Raw genomic sequence first — 17,520 nt, forward strand, 5'->3', positions numbered from 1 at the left:
CATCAATGGCCTTTTCAGGATTTCCTCCTGTTAATTCCTTATATGTTGAAGACTGAGCAACGTGTCCACCTCGTGCCACATTTTCACCTGCAAGGTATTTATGAAGATATTATTTATAGAGGGATGCAGTCCCATTTGTAGTCACTCCATCTGTTAGCATTAGGCTTTTAGCAAATACCATAAAAGGTGCATGTGTGAATCTTTAAAAACAAGACTGTTATTAATCAAAACATTGTTATATTTTTGTACACAAATATTATTGCCAGTATTAGCTAAGTTAGAAAAATATAATTAGTCAAACTGATTATAATCACTTTGTCTCATAACATGATTGACTTGATAAACAATACTATTTAAAGTATTTAACTCATAACTACTGTCCATACTTTCCATGCTGATGAGGCATATCTCCCCAGTAAAAACAAACAACACAAGGATAACATCTCGGGTTATCATCCTGTGAAAGAAATTACATCAGTGAGTGAACTATTTCAAATTGATAATTTTTCAGGTAAATGTCAGGTACATTTAAAGGTAAGGTACTGTAAATGATTTGTTTATTTATCCCCAGCTCTTTAATGAACAGAATCACTTAACCTGTTTTTATATCAACATTTAACCTTAACCATGCATTTATGTTGGGCAATATTATTTAGTATTCATTCTCCAGTTGGTATCAACTACTATGTAAATTGGTCTACATTTCTAATGATTGAGAATATTAGTAAATAAATCTGTATATTCTTCCAGTACACAAAGAAATGCAAAGTCATGTTTTATATATAAAAGTTGTAGCCTACTGTAGATAGAGCATAAGTAGAGAGGAAAGGCAAAGAGAAGAGTGATATCACAGGATACATACCTTGAATCTTTTCACTGACCGCTGTCCTCAGTATCTGTATGTATACTGACCAGTATTTATTACTGTTTGACGATGAGCAATTACTTTTAAAAATAATCTCACAGGGCGGGTCCCTAAAATGACAGACTAAAACAACTGTTTAGTTTAGGAAGACACTGGACAAATACTAAATGATCAGGTGGCTAATTGTGACGGATGTTGAACAGGATTTGAATATATTCTTGTAATTCAATGACATACAGTACTGTACATAAAATATTGCAAATATGAAAATCCTTTATGATTTCCAACCTTTGTTTCAAAGAGGTTGTTCAGCAAGGGTTAGACATCAAATGAGCTATGGTGTATGGTTCTGGACGAACAGATCTCCATGCATAGTATGCCCATAAATGGGCATGTCATTAGTATCTGTGGTTCTGGACAACCGCCAATCCACAGACTTCATGCCGGGCGCTGCGTTCCCTCGGGTCCTCTGCGATACGTATGGCGAGTTTGAAGTAGATCTGTGAGCTTGTAATATCAGAGCAATGTCAGAGTGTGACATCGTCAGTGACACCAGCTACATTAATACCAGTAAGACTCCCTAATCGGGAGATAAGCGACCGTCAGGTCGCAGCGTGATTTTAGGGCAAAATGTGTAGGAGCAGTGTCCAAAAATGTGGTTCAAAAAATCGGCCTGATGGTGGCGCTATATGGGACATCCATATTGATGAGATGAGTGTAGACATACTGTGTACCGATTTGCGTGATTTTAGGGCAAAATCTGTAGGAGCAGTGTCCAAAAATGTGTTTTGCAAGAAGCGGCCTCATGGTGGCGCTAGAAGAGGGCCATGTGAGAAATGAGGGGTGGGGTCTCCGCGTTGCCTTGGCGGACGAATAGGTACTGGCCCCGGCTCTCCCGGACGCTCCTAGCCCGAGTTACGGCATTTTATGTGAGCTGCAGTGGAGGGGGTCCTCCACTGGGGGCGCCACCACTTTGGCATCCGTTCTGGAGCACCAAGAGTCGGTGGTCCCCGGGAATTCCCTGTGAGCAGCCCCGTTGGGGTGTTCATTTGGTCATTTTTGCACATTTGGTAATTTTTTACATCTGGCGGTCCCCCAGGGACCTGGGGGTCCCTGGAGCTCCGGGGGTCCTTGGAGGTTGTAGTTTGGCAGGCAAGGAGTGTGTGTGCAAAATTTGGCATGGATCGGGGCAACGGTTGCGGAGATATGAGCAGGGCAATAGTGTGACGTGTGAGGTGTGACAGACAGACGGACAGACTGACTGACTGACTCACAGTTTGTGGAGGTTTTGAATAGTAAGTGCGACCTGACGGTCGCAATAACTGTATGTGCACAATAACTGTCCATCTAGGCCTATGGGCACGTTACCTTGGTGACGGCCATTGTCCAACATCTTGTCAAAAGGCAATTTTAATATACCGGTAAGATAATTAGAATCTGAAATTATTTTGATAAGTAGACTAGTATGCACCAGTAAGACTCCCTAATCGGGAGATAAGCGACCGTAGGTCACTTATCTCCACAAATAGGGCAAAAATGTGTTTTGCCAAAATCTTCCTGATCCATGTTGATGACATGAGTGTAGACATACTGTGTAGTGATTTTCGTGATTTTAGGGCAAAATCTGTAGGAGCAGTGTCCAAAAATGTGTTTTTAAAAATCGGCCTGGAGGTGGCGCTATATGGGAGAGATTCATGTTGATGGGATGAGTGTAGACATACTGTGTACCGATTTGCGTGATTTTAGGGCAAAAATTGTAGGAGCAGTGTCCAAAAATGTGTTTTGCAAGAATCGGCCTTGTGCGCTGCAGTGGCAGGGGGTCCTCCACTGGGGGCGCCACCACTTTTGCATCCGTTCTGGAGCACCAGGAATTTTAATTGGTGATGTTGGTGCATTGTAGTAGTCAGTAACAAATATGTAACTATATATACACTGTATAGTATAAATTTGAATGATTGAGAATAGCACTGGATATTGTTCAAATGTTACAGCAAATAAAATAATGTCATCCATGTATTGGTTGTCTAATTTCAGTATTCAACATCTTAAGCTTGAGTCTATCATACTTTGATCAGTCACCTCATCCTCATTTTCCTAATCTTCATGGCAATCAACATTTTGTTTGACAAGTGACTGTATACAGTATGCATATTTTGCTATGCACTATAATGTCTTTCTTTTTTTTTATCCTGCACCTGTTGATTTGTTCTCATGTGAATGCACTCTCTGCCGTTCCCAGGTGTTGACATTTATGCATATTAATGGGACGTGAAGCATGGTATGCTTATTACACCCTGGGTAAATAATTAAACAAAACACTGCCGGGGATGACGTGCAGCCAGCCTACTGACGGCTGGATAAATTCCATCTACAATAGGCTAGTAGGCTACACGGCATCCCTGATGGTGTTTTTCTTGCTGGGAAAGGTATAAACAAGCACATCATTTGCCCAGGACCAGCTCTTGTTTTGTCAAAATGTACAGTTTGTGTACCGTACTATACGATACACCTACATGACTGCCTATTGAGTGTGTTTATAGCGCAGTTATAGCCACACACACACTCACACACACACACACACACACACACACACACACACACACACACACACACACACACACACACACACACACACACACACACACACACACACACACACACACACACACACACACACAGTATATGAGAAAGAAAATCTCCCTCTGCTTCTTTTTTTAAAATCAAGCGTTTCGCCACATGGTTTCATCAGGTGCTATATACAAAAGGCGTGACTGAACATTTATACTGACACCCCTGTTATATTTAACTTTACCCACGGCTAATCAATTAATTATTGTCTACACAAAATGAAATGATACAGAGAAAGAGGTTGCTATATACGATATATATCTATATGATTTCAACCATTTTCTATTTATTTTGACAAACAAACGGTCCTGTCAAAGTGGAAATGCTTGTGGCCATTTGCTGACTACACAACCCTCAACAGTATGTATGTAGTCTGTGTGTATGTGCGTAATACCTGGGAAGGTAAATTGTGTACAAATGCCTTCAACCAGTTTTGTGTCAGTGGTCCATGTATTTAAGTTTGTGCATGACATGTTGGTTAGTTATGGCTGTTCATTGAAATATATAGGGATTCCCATCCTGCTATGCAGTTCAGCCCCCATGCACAATCAAAACCTTTCTCTAAATGTCCTTCTTTTTATCTTATGCAGTAGAAACACCTACAACCTCTTTCTTTTTGTTTGTCCGGAGGTAATAAGATTCTGAAGGACTGTTAAATAGATACATTTATTTGATACATTGTCAGCTATGGGGTTCAACAGTGACATCATATGCAGGTTTGGTCATTTTGAACAAGATAATATGTTATGTCATTTTAGGTTGAGAACGAATGAAGTGGTCTTATCATAATGAATAGGGTATCAGAGGAATTCATGTCAGAGTGAAGAACACAGACTTGCTGATATTTCAATTTATTGCATTAAATATTTATTGTATGCACTTACTGCAAGCTTTATACTAGCTAAAAGTAACTTGTAATTATCTCTGTATTGTAGCAAATACAGTAACAGAAATGATACAGGTTTGGATCTTTAAAAGCAGGACTGTAAATAATCAATAATTGATTATAGTTTGTGATCAGATTTAGACAAAAGATGATCCTCATCCGTTTCGGTCCCAAATACTTCAAACTCATGGAAAGATTTCACCTGCACAAAGGTAAGAAGATAATATTTAGAGAGGGATCACTCACTGCATCAAGTGTGAACCTCAAAAGGATATTTGGCAGTAAATCGTCAATATTTCACCTGCAAAAAGGTACAGTATAATTATGAAGATAGTATGGACATCTGTGACTAGACACTGGCAAGATTTCTGGAGTTCCATGCACATATACTGAAGAGACTGAGCTACTTGTCCACCCCATGCCACATTTTCAACTGCATAAATATTATTTATGAAGATGACAGGATGAAGGATGCCGTCCCATTTGTATAGTCACGTATAACACCATAGTTAGCATTATAGCAAAAAGCAGAAATGGTGCATGTGTGAATCTTTAAAAGCACAACTGAAAAATAAAATAGTTACCTTGGTGACGGCCATTGTCCAACATCTTGTCAAAAGGCAATTTTAATATACCGGTAAGATAATTAGAATCTGAAATTATTTTGATAAGTAGACTAGTATGCACCAGTAAGACTCCCTAATCGGGAGATAAGCGACCGTAGGTCACTTATCTCCACAAATAGGGCAAAAATGTGTTTTGCCAAAATCTTCCTGATCCATGTTGATGACATGAGTGTAGACATACTGTGTAGTGATTTTCGTGATTTTAGGGCAAAATCTGTAGGAGCAGTGTCCAAAAATGTGTTTTTAAAAATCGGCCTGGAGGTGGCGCTATATGGGAGAGATTCATGTTGATGGGATGAGTGTAGACATACTGTGTACCGATTTGCGTGATTTTAGGGCAAAAATTGTAGGAGCAGTGTCCAAAAATGTGTTTTGCAAGAATCGGCCTTGTGCGCTGCAGTGGCAGGGGGTCCTCCACTGGGGGCGCCACCACTTTTGCATCCGTTCTGGAGCACCAGGAATTTTAATTGGTGATGTTGGTGCATTGTAGTAGTCAGTAACAAATATGTAACTATATATACACTGTATAGTATAAATTTGAATGATTGAGAATAGCACTGGATATTGTTCAAATGTTACAGCAAATAAAATAATGTCATCCATGTATTGGTTGTCTAATTTCAGTATTCAACATCTTAAGCTTGAGTCTATCATACTTTGATCAGTCACCTCATCCTCATTTTCCTAATCTTCATGGCAATCAACATTTTGTTTGACAAGTGACTGTATACAGTATGCATATTTTGCTATGCACTATAATGTCTTTCTTTTTTTTTATCCTGCACCTGTTGATTTGTTCTCATGTGAATGCACTCTCTGCCGTTCCCAGGTGTTGACATTTATGCATATTAATGGGACGTGAAGCATGGTATGCTTATTACACCCTGGGTAAATAATTAAACAAAACACTGCCGGGGATGACGTGCAGCCAGCCTACTGACGGCTGGATAAATTCCATCTACAATAGGCTAGTAGGCTACACGGCATCCCTGATGGTGTTTTTCTTGCTGGGAAAGGTATAAACAAGCACATCATTTGCCCAGGACCAGCTCTTGTTTTGTCAAAATGTACAGTTTGTGTACCGTACTATACGATACACCTACATGACTGCCTATTGAGTGTGTTTATAGCGCAGTTATAGCCACACACACACTCACACACACACACACACACACACACACACACACACACACACACACACACACACACACACACACACACACACACACACACACACACACACACACACACACACACACAGTATATGAGAAAGAAAATCTCCCTCTGCTTCTTTTTTTAAAATCAAGCGTTTCGCCACATGGTTTCATCAGGTGCTATATACAAAAGGCGTGACTGAACATTTATACTGACACCCCTGTTATATTTAACTTTACCCACGGCTAATCAATTAATTATTGTCTACACAAAATGAAATGATACAGAGAAAGAGGTTGCTATATACGATATATATCTATATGATTTCAACCATTTTCTATTTATTTTGACAAACAAACGGTCCTGTCAAAGTGGAAATGCTTGTGGCCATTTGCTGACTACACAACCCTCAACAGTATGTATGTAGTCTGTGTGTATGTGCGTAATACCTGGGAAGGTAAATTGTGTACAAATGCCTTCAACCAGTTTTGTGTCAGTGGTCCATGTATTTAAGTTTGTGCATGACATGTTGGTTAGTTATGGCTGTTCATTGAAATATATAGGGATTCCCATCCTGCTATGCAGTTCAGCCCCCATGCACAATCAAAACCTTTCTCTAAATGTCCTTCTTTTTATCTTATGCAGTAGAAACACCTACAACCTCTTTCTTTTTGTTTGTCCGGAGGTAATAAGATTCTGAAGGACTGTTAAATAGATACATTTATTTGATACATTGTCAGCTATGGGGTTCAACAGTGACATCATATGCAGGTTTGGTCATTTTGAACAAGATAATATGTTATGTCATTTTAGGTTGAGAACGAATGAAGTGGTCTTATCATAATGAATAGGGTATCAGAGGAATTCATGTCAGAGTGAAGAACACAGACTTGCTGATATTTCAATTTATTGCATTAAATATTTATTGTATGCACTTACTGCAAGCTTTATACTAGCTAAAAGTAACTTGTAATTATCTCTGTATTGTAGCAAATACAGTAACAGAAATGATACAGGTTTGGATCTTTAAAAGCAGGACTGTAAATAATCAATAATTGATTATAGTTTGTGATCAGATTTAGACAAAAGATGATCCTCATCCGTTTCGGTCCCAAATACTTCAAACTCATGGAAAGATTTCACCTGCACAAAGGTAAGAAGATAATATTTAGAGAGGGATCACTCACTGCATCAAGTGTGAACCTCAAAAGGATATTTGGCAGTAAATCGTCAATATTTCACCTGCAAAAAGGTACAGTATAATTATGAAGATAGTATGGACATCTGTGACTAGACACTGGCAAGATTTCTGGAGTTCCATGCACATATACTGAAGAGACTGAGCTACTTGTCCACCCCATGCCACATTTTCAACTGCATAAATATTATTTATGAAGATGACAGGATGAAGGATGCCGTCCCATTTGTATAGTCACGTATAACACCATAGTTAGCATTATAGCAAAAAGCAGAAATGGTGCATGTGTGAATCTTTAAAAGCACAACTGAAAAATAAAATAGAAAAGAAAATTATTATGAAAAATAATAGTTTGAGATCAGAGTTAGACTAACCATGTTCTTACCAGTCTGACCAGTCTAACGCATCCACTTCCACCTCGCAGAGAGTCAGGACTTTATTCTGTCCAGGAATAACAATGTTGACATACCGACCGTCCATCCCATTCCATCCACCACACTTAAAGACCTGGGTGGGGCCACTGTGTTTAGTGTCGATATAAGCACACCTGAAAGAAAAGGGAAGAGAAAACGAATGTAGCTAATATACAAAAACAGTACCATAATTGTGAAATAAATGTTGCAAGCCATTTTTTTTATTTTATTTTTTATCTCTATTCACAAGTAATTCTCAGACCCAGCTATGGGTTATTCCTGCCGAGTAAGAAATACATACACCCGATTTCCATTGCCATTGTCGTCCAGGGAATTTCCGACACGGATCTCAGCTCCATTGATCCTTTCTTTACAGCAGTCATTTCTGTAGGTGATCGTGACAGAATACACTGCGTATTCCTTCTGCAGATCCAATCTCCACCAGGGTCTGGTCTCTTAAAGTGTGTGGGCACAGGAGTTCTGTGACCAGGCACTGGCATGATTCCCATCAATGGCTTTGTCAGGAGTTCCTGACAATCCGTGATTTCCTTCCTCAAACACAGAGGACTGAGCCACTTTTCCACTGCGTGCCACACTGTAAGCTGTATTAACATATTTAAGAAGGTTATATAAATCGAGAGACATGCTTGATGCTTTTAAAAAGATGTATTTCTTTTTGAGCTATTAATAAGATCAAGCTGACTTGTATTTAAAAGCACCCGTGATTTGGATGTGTTTATTTCTGTCATTCATCTTTGAGGTATATGTACATGGGGTATTATGTACACAGGGTTATTACATGATGTCAATCAATATATTCCAATGAAGAATACAATATTCATACACTTTTCAAACTAAACAAATCAATATTTTATATATCATTGCCAATAGCAAAGATAAATATAATCAGTCTGACTAATCTGTCTGATTAAAGATTATTTGAAATCATAAAATATTTGTCTCATAACAGTTATTTAAATGACTATTCAAAGTTGACTTATAATGCAGTACATACTTGTGATGAGACATATCTCCCCAGTAAAAACAAAGAACACAAGGATGATATCTCTGGTCATCATCCTGTGAAAAATAAAAATGAAATCAAATAAAAAATACTTCAGTCAGTGAACTCTTTCACATGGATAGTTTATTCAGGAAAACAGTTCAAATTGGCACTTAAAATATGCCTCATTGCGCTTTGATGGACACTGTTGTCTCAGTTAAATACTTAAAAACGTTTCCTGGTCTGCAGCTAAAAGACAAGGCAAAAGAAAGATAACTCATAGAAAGGAAATTAGAGAAAGACATTAAGCAAGTAAAAACGCAGGAACACCAAACAGTTTGTGCAGTCAAAATGGTTTTAACATGGAAAGGTTGATCCCCGAAGAGAATCCAGATGTCATAGCGTCAGGTAAAGACAGGTAAAAGTAAAGTAAAGTAAAGTAAAGTAAACTAAGGTAAAGTAAAGTAAAGTAAAGTACCATCAAGAGTCAGTGTTATATTTAAGTTGTGGACATTCTATCCAACTTTAAACTTGTAAATATCTACTGTAGGCTACAGTAGATGGAGCAGAAGTGGACGTAAGGCAAAGGGAAGAGTTAAATCACTGGATACATACCTTCTTTCTTTTCAGTGCCTGTTGTGCTCTGTAGCTGTATCTGAAGAGCAGTATTTATTGCAGTTTTTTGCCCGCAAGACACTTCCTAAAAACAAATAATAAATTATTTGTTGGACAGTGACTAATAGCGTTCATTATTTGTTTAGAAATTAATTGTGACAGATGTTGGACAGGATTTGAATGGAAATTACATAAGGTGTAGGCAGCCTTAGGCACACTGGCATAACTGGTGTGAGAGTTTTTTTTTTTTTTTTTTTTTTATTAAAAAAATAAAATAAAAAGAGTTTCAGTTAAATTAACTCCCCTCACATTATTATATACACATTCTACATTCTGCACTTAATTCTACATTCATTCAAACAGCTAAATCTGACTGGGGAGGGAGTCTGGGTGATAGGTGGGTTATTGCTGCATCTCATCTCATGATCATCACCCCAATTTAGTTGTTGCCAATTGTCTCCTCCTCCACGTTTGTGTATTGTCACTGCTGTTGTGTCTTACTGACTCACCTGCCAGTGAGGAGACCCCACCGGGAGGCCATAGAGCCTTCTTCCTATACCTCCCGCTCAACAGCAGCTGACAGGTGCCGCCACAGCCCATAAGAGGACGTACAGTAACAATTACCCCTATGCCCACCTGACTTCCCTCCCACACTGGCCCACTGTGTTCCGGTATAGACACTCAACAGAGCCGGATGCACCACGGTTAATTCAAACCCACAACCTCTGTGGTGGTGGCAGACACTCCACCTCTGCAGTAGTGGATTGGGAATCTGGCATAGAGGGCAAATGTCCATCTCTCAACCCGATCAACTAGGTGCCAGACAAGCTAATACACAAGAAAATGTTGATCTGTGTATGCTGGCTATGTGTGTGAAATAAGCTTGGGCTGCTAGAATTACTGTAAGTGGTGCATCGCAATAATATATGGGGGAACAAAGTTGTTGGCTCGCTTGCCAACAGTGTAGGAGGAACCATGCAAGTCACCAACCTGCTCTTTGGTAATAATTAGGGGTTCAGTCATGCTCATAGAAACTTCCGGGAACACTTCTTATATAGGTATATATGACAGATTTACATTGTACTGTCTGTAACCAGCAGAACAGATGATCAAAATGAATGAATGAGATAAAAGGTCTGTCTTTAAAGGCCAGTGTGCACAGGGCATATATGACGCTACTGTCACCTCGCGTGATCTTTCATTAACAATTATACCAAGCTGTTTGTTGATTTCTCATCATATGTCAACACTATTCAATCAGTCGATTGTTTGAGGATTAACTTTGTACTTTGGTGTTGACTCTAGTTGTGTTGACTGGATCCTGTCCAGTAGAACATGGTGAGGCTAAATGATAGCATGTCAGGTGCTTCCCCCCAGGGGTTTGTTCTGTAATTACTCATTTACCATATCTAAATTAAGAGAGAGAGATGCAGTGAGGGGGAGGGGGGAGGATTAAACTGACTGGACGCAAGCTCACATGTGTAGAGTAAGGTTTGCCATGTGAAGGAGGTGATGTGGTAAGAAGCACAACAGTTCCTTGCCAACATCAGGCATGGATGTCAACAAGATGGACCAGAATTGTTGCTGAAGAAGATTAAACAGGTGTGTGGTGTGTTACTAGTTCTTTGCTTTTAAACGCTTGTAGTGGGCGGGTCTGGTCCTACAGTATAAAGCCTATAAATGCAGGCCTACCGTAGTCTCTCCAAAGTTTGTGTACTGTATATGTTTGTGTGTGTGTGTGTGTGTGTGTGTGTGTGCGTGCGTGCGTGCGTGCGTGCGTGCGTGCGTGTGTTGTGTATGTGGTGGTATACAGTATACAGTAAAAGGCCTGCCACAGACATGTTTGTGAAAGATTTTGCTTTCTCCTTGGATTTTGAGAGGAGGCATATTTCAGCAGCTGAACACTGACTTCATCCATCCATCCATCTATTCTACTCTATGCTTTTATTCAACACTGAAACACTAAGAGTATTTAACTACCGGTACTTGAACCCCATCATCCCTATTCCGGGGGGGACATTCAGAAAGAATAGTCCTTATTCATATGTATACTACTGTTTGCAACATGAAAACCACTAACCAGCTAGCAAGTCACTCGCTGAAATGTTCACATTCAATGTCACATTCAAGAACACCTACTGTATAGGCCTACTCTTAACAAAAGAAAGCTTTGAACCAGTCTCCATAGCAACCAAGACATTTCTAAATAGCTTCACACTGTATTGTTTAATGTCAAAGTATTATGGAGCTGCATGTTACTTTTTTAACACAAAACATCCCATACAGTATATCAAAATCATGAGCCACACAGCAATTGTGCGTGATTATTATGTTGCAGATTTTAAACAGTCAGGTAAAAAGTTTGCCAATTTCTCTACTTCATATACATTTACATAAACATATTATGGTATTCTAATTAGGCTATATATTTTAGTCACTATTCATGGCCAGTTGGTTTAGACGGGGCCTGGAAGCTAACCTGTAACGTCCAGGTGACCTTTCTACCTATGGAGGCAAAAGTTTGCATTCTGTCATGCGACATGTCCCAGTTTCACTCGCACATTTATGTCACAATATGTCAAATAATTACCAAAACATCATTTCATGTTGTGCAGCAACTGAATTTCCCCCTTGGGATAATAAAGGTATCTATCTATCTATCTATCTATCTATCTATCTATCTATCTATCTAGCAATTTAAATGGAGCCTGATAAGCCACAGTTAAAAACTGTAAAATCTCTATTTCAACGTCCCTCTAGTCTGATTAAGGGTTAGGGTTAGGGTTAAGTATTAGGGTTATAGGTTTAGGCATAATTTTACTGAGGTTAGGGTAAGGGTTAGGGGTTAGGTTGGCAGGTTAGCATTTCACCAGGTTAGCATTCACCAGCATCGGACGAATGTGACGTAGAACTATAGAATGTCGTAAATAACGTTACGCTCCCGTTAAAAACTCCTGAGCCACTAGCTGCAACCCCAAAACTGAGCTTGAGAGAAAGCAGTACATGAAATTAACAAAACAAATTAACAGCAGAGTGCTGAGGGATTCTGGGTATTGTAGTCTATCTAGTTAGGGGCAAAAGAATGATTTTCATAAAATTCCTATATTCATTGGCTTATGGAGGCTTCAGTTCTTCACGTACAAACTACTGTTCAACTGGGATTTTAGATATTGTTCCATAGTTTATTAGTTTGTGTGAAGAATGTTTCACGCAGATTGCTCAAAACTCTGGATGAGTTCTGATATAACTGTTTTCCATCAGAGTCAGAGCTCATTTGTCCTTGAGGCAAATATGTTCATGCATATTGTAGGTGTAAAAATCGCCATGCTACATACAGTATGTTGTCCAAGGTCAAAACAATAAAAATGCCACACTATATATTGTATATGTATAAAAAATATAATAAACAAATATAGCTGCAAGCAGCGATAAAGTGGCCAAAGCCAAAAACACCTCAAATCATGAACACAGCCTGCAATGTGCATGAAATCTTGCAAGCACATTCCCAATAGGTCAAGGAACAGATACCACCCTTCTTACATTGGCCTGTTATAGCGCCACTAGCGGGTCAACTTTTGCACAACACATTTTTGGAACAAAATGGACCAATCTTTGACGTCAGTAACGTCAAAGAGAGCACTGCCTGCGATCTTGACATTTTGTACTTTTATAGCCATTGTTTTCTGGCTTGAAGCGAGCCCACAATTGTTTCGAAGGAACAATATTTTCTAGTTACCTTTGAAGTCATCATTTCGCTGGAAAGATTAGCTTCAAAAATTGCATCCTAAGTAGGGAAAGGTAATGAGTGACTACTTACAACTGTGTGATTTGGGCGTGGACACAGAACCCTGAATGGAGGCAGGACTCCCTGTTACATACTGTATATAAACCTGCTGGTGGTGACAAGACACTCACTGGGGGACAACTGATTCACGGTGAGTGCACTGCCTGTACAATGTATTCTTAGCTCTCAGGGTTGTGTGTATTAGGCCCACGAGAGAGATAGTGCATAATGATAATGGAATTCTATAACTCTGTAATTAGAATGGTCTGTGCTTGCTGTGCTAGAGATAGAATTGCTTGCAAGAGCCAAGGAATATGACCTAAAGGGTTCCCTGGCTAATACGACAAATATGCCTTAATACATTATAATTGTCCTCTATAACTACAATGTAAAATTAAAAACACCTTAAATATTTTATTTCTTCTAAAAATAGCTAGTCTTTCACTCAATAGGGGAAATGCCTGTCGCAAGTTGATGTCATAAATGTCATGTGTGATCTATCCCTATGGAATTTATGGCATGCATGTGCAAATAAAAACAAACGTAATACTTCCTAATGAGCATCAAATCAATATTTCAAATGTGTTTATGTTTGTTTTTGTTTTTTGCACATGCATGCCATAAATTCACACATGACATTTATGACATCATCAACTTGCAACAGGCATTTCCCCTATTGAGTGAAAGATTAGCTATTTCTAGAAGAAATAAAATATTTAACGTGTTTTTAATTTTACATTGTAGTTATAGAGGACAATTATAATGTATTAAGGCATATTTGTCGTATTAGCCATGCAGGGATCCCTTTAAACGTGTGGAAGTCAGAAGTCAATATCCAGAACGAATCAGTATTGTTACATTTCTGTGTAACTGACAGAGATAGAAAGATTTACAATTTAGGCATTTAGCAGACGCTTTTAATCCTAAGCGACTTACAATAAGCAGGTAATACATCAATATAATAAGCAAGATAATGTGTCAGTAACAACAACAATATAACAAATGCATAGGAATATCAATCTAGAAAAACAATAACATAGGTAGACCACGCACCTAATCAGTACAAAAAAAATCAAAAACCTAAAAATGCTACGGTATCTAGCTTCATGTGTGGTCATCGAGGGAAGGGGAGTGTTACAGTAGTGCTATGGGTTTAGGTGGAGTCTGAAGAGGTGAGTCTTCAGTCCACGGCGGAAGCTAGGGAGTGAGTCTGTAGTTCTAAGTGCAACAGGGAGTTTATTCCACAGTTTGGGGGCCAGGAGGGCAAATTGTCTAGGACAAGTGAATTTTTGTCCTTTTTTTCTTCTTTTTTTTAGTGAGGGTTCTGTCAGCATCCCTTTGTTGGCTAATCTGAGTGAACGGTGGGGTTGTAGGGGTTGATCAGGTTTTGGAGGTATGGAAGAGCCATACCTTTGGCTGCTATAAAAGTCAGCATCATTGTTTTGTATTCAATGTGGGCCGCATCCCGGGAGCCAGTGGAGGGAGCGGAGAAGCGGGGAGACGTGAGAATTTTGGCTGGTTGAAGACCAGTCGTGCTGCGTCATTTTGGATCAGTTGGAGAGGCTTATGCACATGCTGGGGCATTGAATTATCTTATTGGTTTATGATCAAATATTATGTTTATAATATTTCAAAATTAAATATGTCATATCATTCATAAAAACACATATCTATGGCATCATATCATGGCATCCTAGTGGTAAATTCAATATAGCTTAAAAGGATCCCTGGCTAATACGACAAATATGCCTTAATACATTATAATTGTCCTATATAACTACAATGTAAAATTAAAAACACCTTAAATCTTTCACTCAATAGGGGAAATGCCTGTCGCAAGTTGATGATGTCATAAATGTCATGTCTGATTTATCGCTATGGAATTTATGGCAGAAAATAAACACAAACAGATTTGAAATATTGATTTGTTGCTCAAATTAAACATAGGAAGTATTATGTTTGTTTTTATTTGCACATGCATGCCATAAATTCCATAGGAATAGATCACACATGACATTTAAGACATCATCAACTTGCGACAGGCATTTCCCCTATTGAGTGAAAGATTAGCTATTTCTAGAAGAAATAAAATAATTGAGGTGTATTTAATTTTACATTGTAGTTATAGAGCACAATTATAATGTATTAAGATATTTGTCATATTAGCCAGGGATCCCTTTAAAGTAATGCGTAGGGGAGAGAGTTTTCTGCAGGTCTTTCAGTCCGAGTGTATCAAAGGGTGCGTTCTAAAATGCGCACCGGGTGTGTGCTCAGTCAGTGTAGTGAGTGCCTAAACCCAACCCAACCCTAATCCTAACCCTAACCTCAGTAAAACTATGCCTAAACCCAACCCTAACCCTAACCCTAACCTCAGTAAAACTATCCCTAAAACTAACCCCAACCCTAACCCGACCCGGTGCGCATTTCCGAACGCACCCTTTGATACACTCGGACTGAAAGACCTGCAGAAAACACTCTCCCAGCTGTGTAGACCACAATGACAGATTTTTATCATTTACCATTTGGCATTATTTGAAAACTGATTAACTTCCTTAATCTAGGACTATGGAAAAAAATAAATAATCAAGACTGATTTCCTCACTTTGACTGTCTCTAGATGAAGCTGTCAGCATTGGTGTTCTTAGCCCTGTTGGGGCTGGCCGAGCAGAAAATATTTGAGGACAATGTCAAACTGGAGTGGGTGTTTTGGCCCGGTTCCCTCCCCAACGATGCTGTTTCCATTTACAACCACTACACTCACCGCAGAGACTACGTCTGTAAATCCACATTCATGTCAGATTGTCATTCTGGGTTCTACAGTCCAAAACTGGGTCCTTACTGCCACTACCCTTCTAATACTCGCGAGGTGGTCAGCCGCTCCTTCAAGATCCTGATCAACAAGGATAACTTTGAGTTCCTGGAGTGGAAGTGGGATTCCGACGGTAAGGTGCCTCGACACTCTGTCAAGACCTGTTCTGGAAGTCACAAGTGGTATGTGGGGAAAAACAAGTATGGACTTGGTAAGGTGGATGTTTGGAACAAGAAATTTTACCTCCCCTGGGAGGGTCATGAGTACTGGTATCATTCATATCAGGTACTGACCATCAACAAGGATGCCGTTAGTGAGCATATCTCTGATGTCAAGTACAAAATTGATGAGGCAAAGATCATCCGGCAGCCACCAGCGACCATGCGCAGATCTCAGGTGACCAACAATGGGTGCCGGATTGTGGTGAAGACCGTGTCTCTCTCCAAGACAACTGAGGTGGAAAACAGCTGGAACATGGGCAGCTCCACCATGGTGGGTGTCACCACTGGCATCACTGCCGGGATCCCCCTCATCGGCTCCGCGAATATTGAAGTCACGTTGCAGCAGACGCTGCAGTTTGACAAAGGGACCACTAAAAAGAAGTCTGAGACCCACTCTGTTCAGGTGCAAGTCACCATCCCACCGAACCACTCCTGTACTGTCCGAATGGAGGGCCGTCAGATCAAGGCTGACATCCCCTACACGGCCCGCCTCAGTCGGACCTACCGCAATGGGAAGACCCGGACGACCTCCATTGTAGGCAAGTACAATGGGGTGCAGACCGGAGAGGTTCGGGCAGTGATCGACCGCTGTAAGCCTGTGGCCAACGCCAAGCCCTGCCCCTAAGACCACCTCACCACCTGCCTGACTGATATTAAAACATGGATGCAAAAAAACTTCCTCAAACTCAACAGCAATGAATCTGAAATTATCATTATTGGTCCCAAAGCCCTCACCCGCTCCACCATGAACCTCTCCCTCAATATTGATGGTTCCACTATCACTCCCTCCAGGCCTCCACCAGCAACCTCTGTGTCATCCTGGACCCCACCCTCTCCTTCCAATCCCATGTCAACAACATTACCAAAACAGCCTTTTTCCACCTCCGAAACATTGCCCGCCTCCGTCCCACACTATCCCAAACTGCTGCAGAGACACTCATCGATGCCTTCATCACATCCAGACTCGATTGCTGCAATAGCCTTCTCTACGGTGCCACCCCAAAGTTTTCAAGAAACTGCAATATGTGCAAAACTCTGCTGCCCGTGTAGGGTTTTTTGGAGCCCCCTGTAGGCCGGTATATGTAATTAGCAGGCAAATGGGGAAGGCCGCAGTGAGCCTGCTATAGAGTTTGGTTACATCAATACACCTAATGCAGTTTATATGGAAGTGGAGATGTGAAAAATCAATATTGTGAACAATGAATAATGTGAAAGCATATTTTTACAAAAGATGAAAACTGGAATTTGAATTTGCATGAGAGTAATTTTTGTTTTGTCCAAGAAGGAGTTTGTCCCAAGAAGAAGTGTCGTTTAAGA

General features: G+C 39.9%; 1 protein-coding gene across 1 annotated transcript; it reads left to right on the top strand.

Moving 5' to 3' along the window:
- Positions 1–15,790: 15,790 nt before the first annotated feature.
- On the top strand, positions 15,791–17,241 carry LOC308298625 (natterin-3-like; the record flags this gene model as incomplete). Its single annotated transcript, XM_080742268.1, has 1 exon — positions 15,791–17,241. The coding sequence occupies one exon, from the start codon at positions 15,791–15,793 to the stop codon at positions 16,826–16,828; it is 1,038 nt and encodes a 345-aa protein (XP_080598394.1). The 3' UTR covers positions 16,829–17,241.
- Positions 17,242–17,520: the final 279 nt, after the last annotated feature.

This window comes from Nannobrachium achirus (genome assembly GCF_963921795.1).
Source record: "Nannobrachium achirus genome assembly, chromosome: 2".
NCBI classification, from domain to species: Eukaryota; Metazoa; Chordata; class Actinopteri; order Myctophiformes; family Myctophidae; genus Nannobrachium; species Nannobrachium achirus.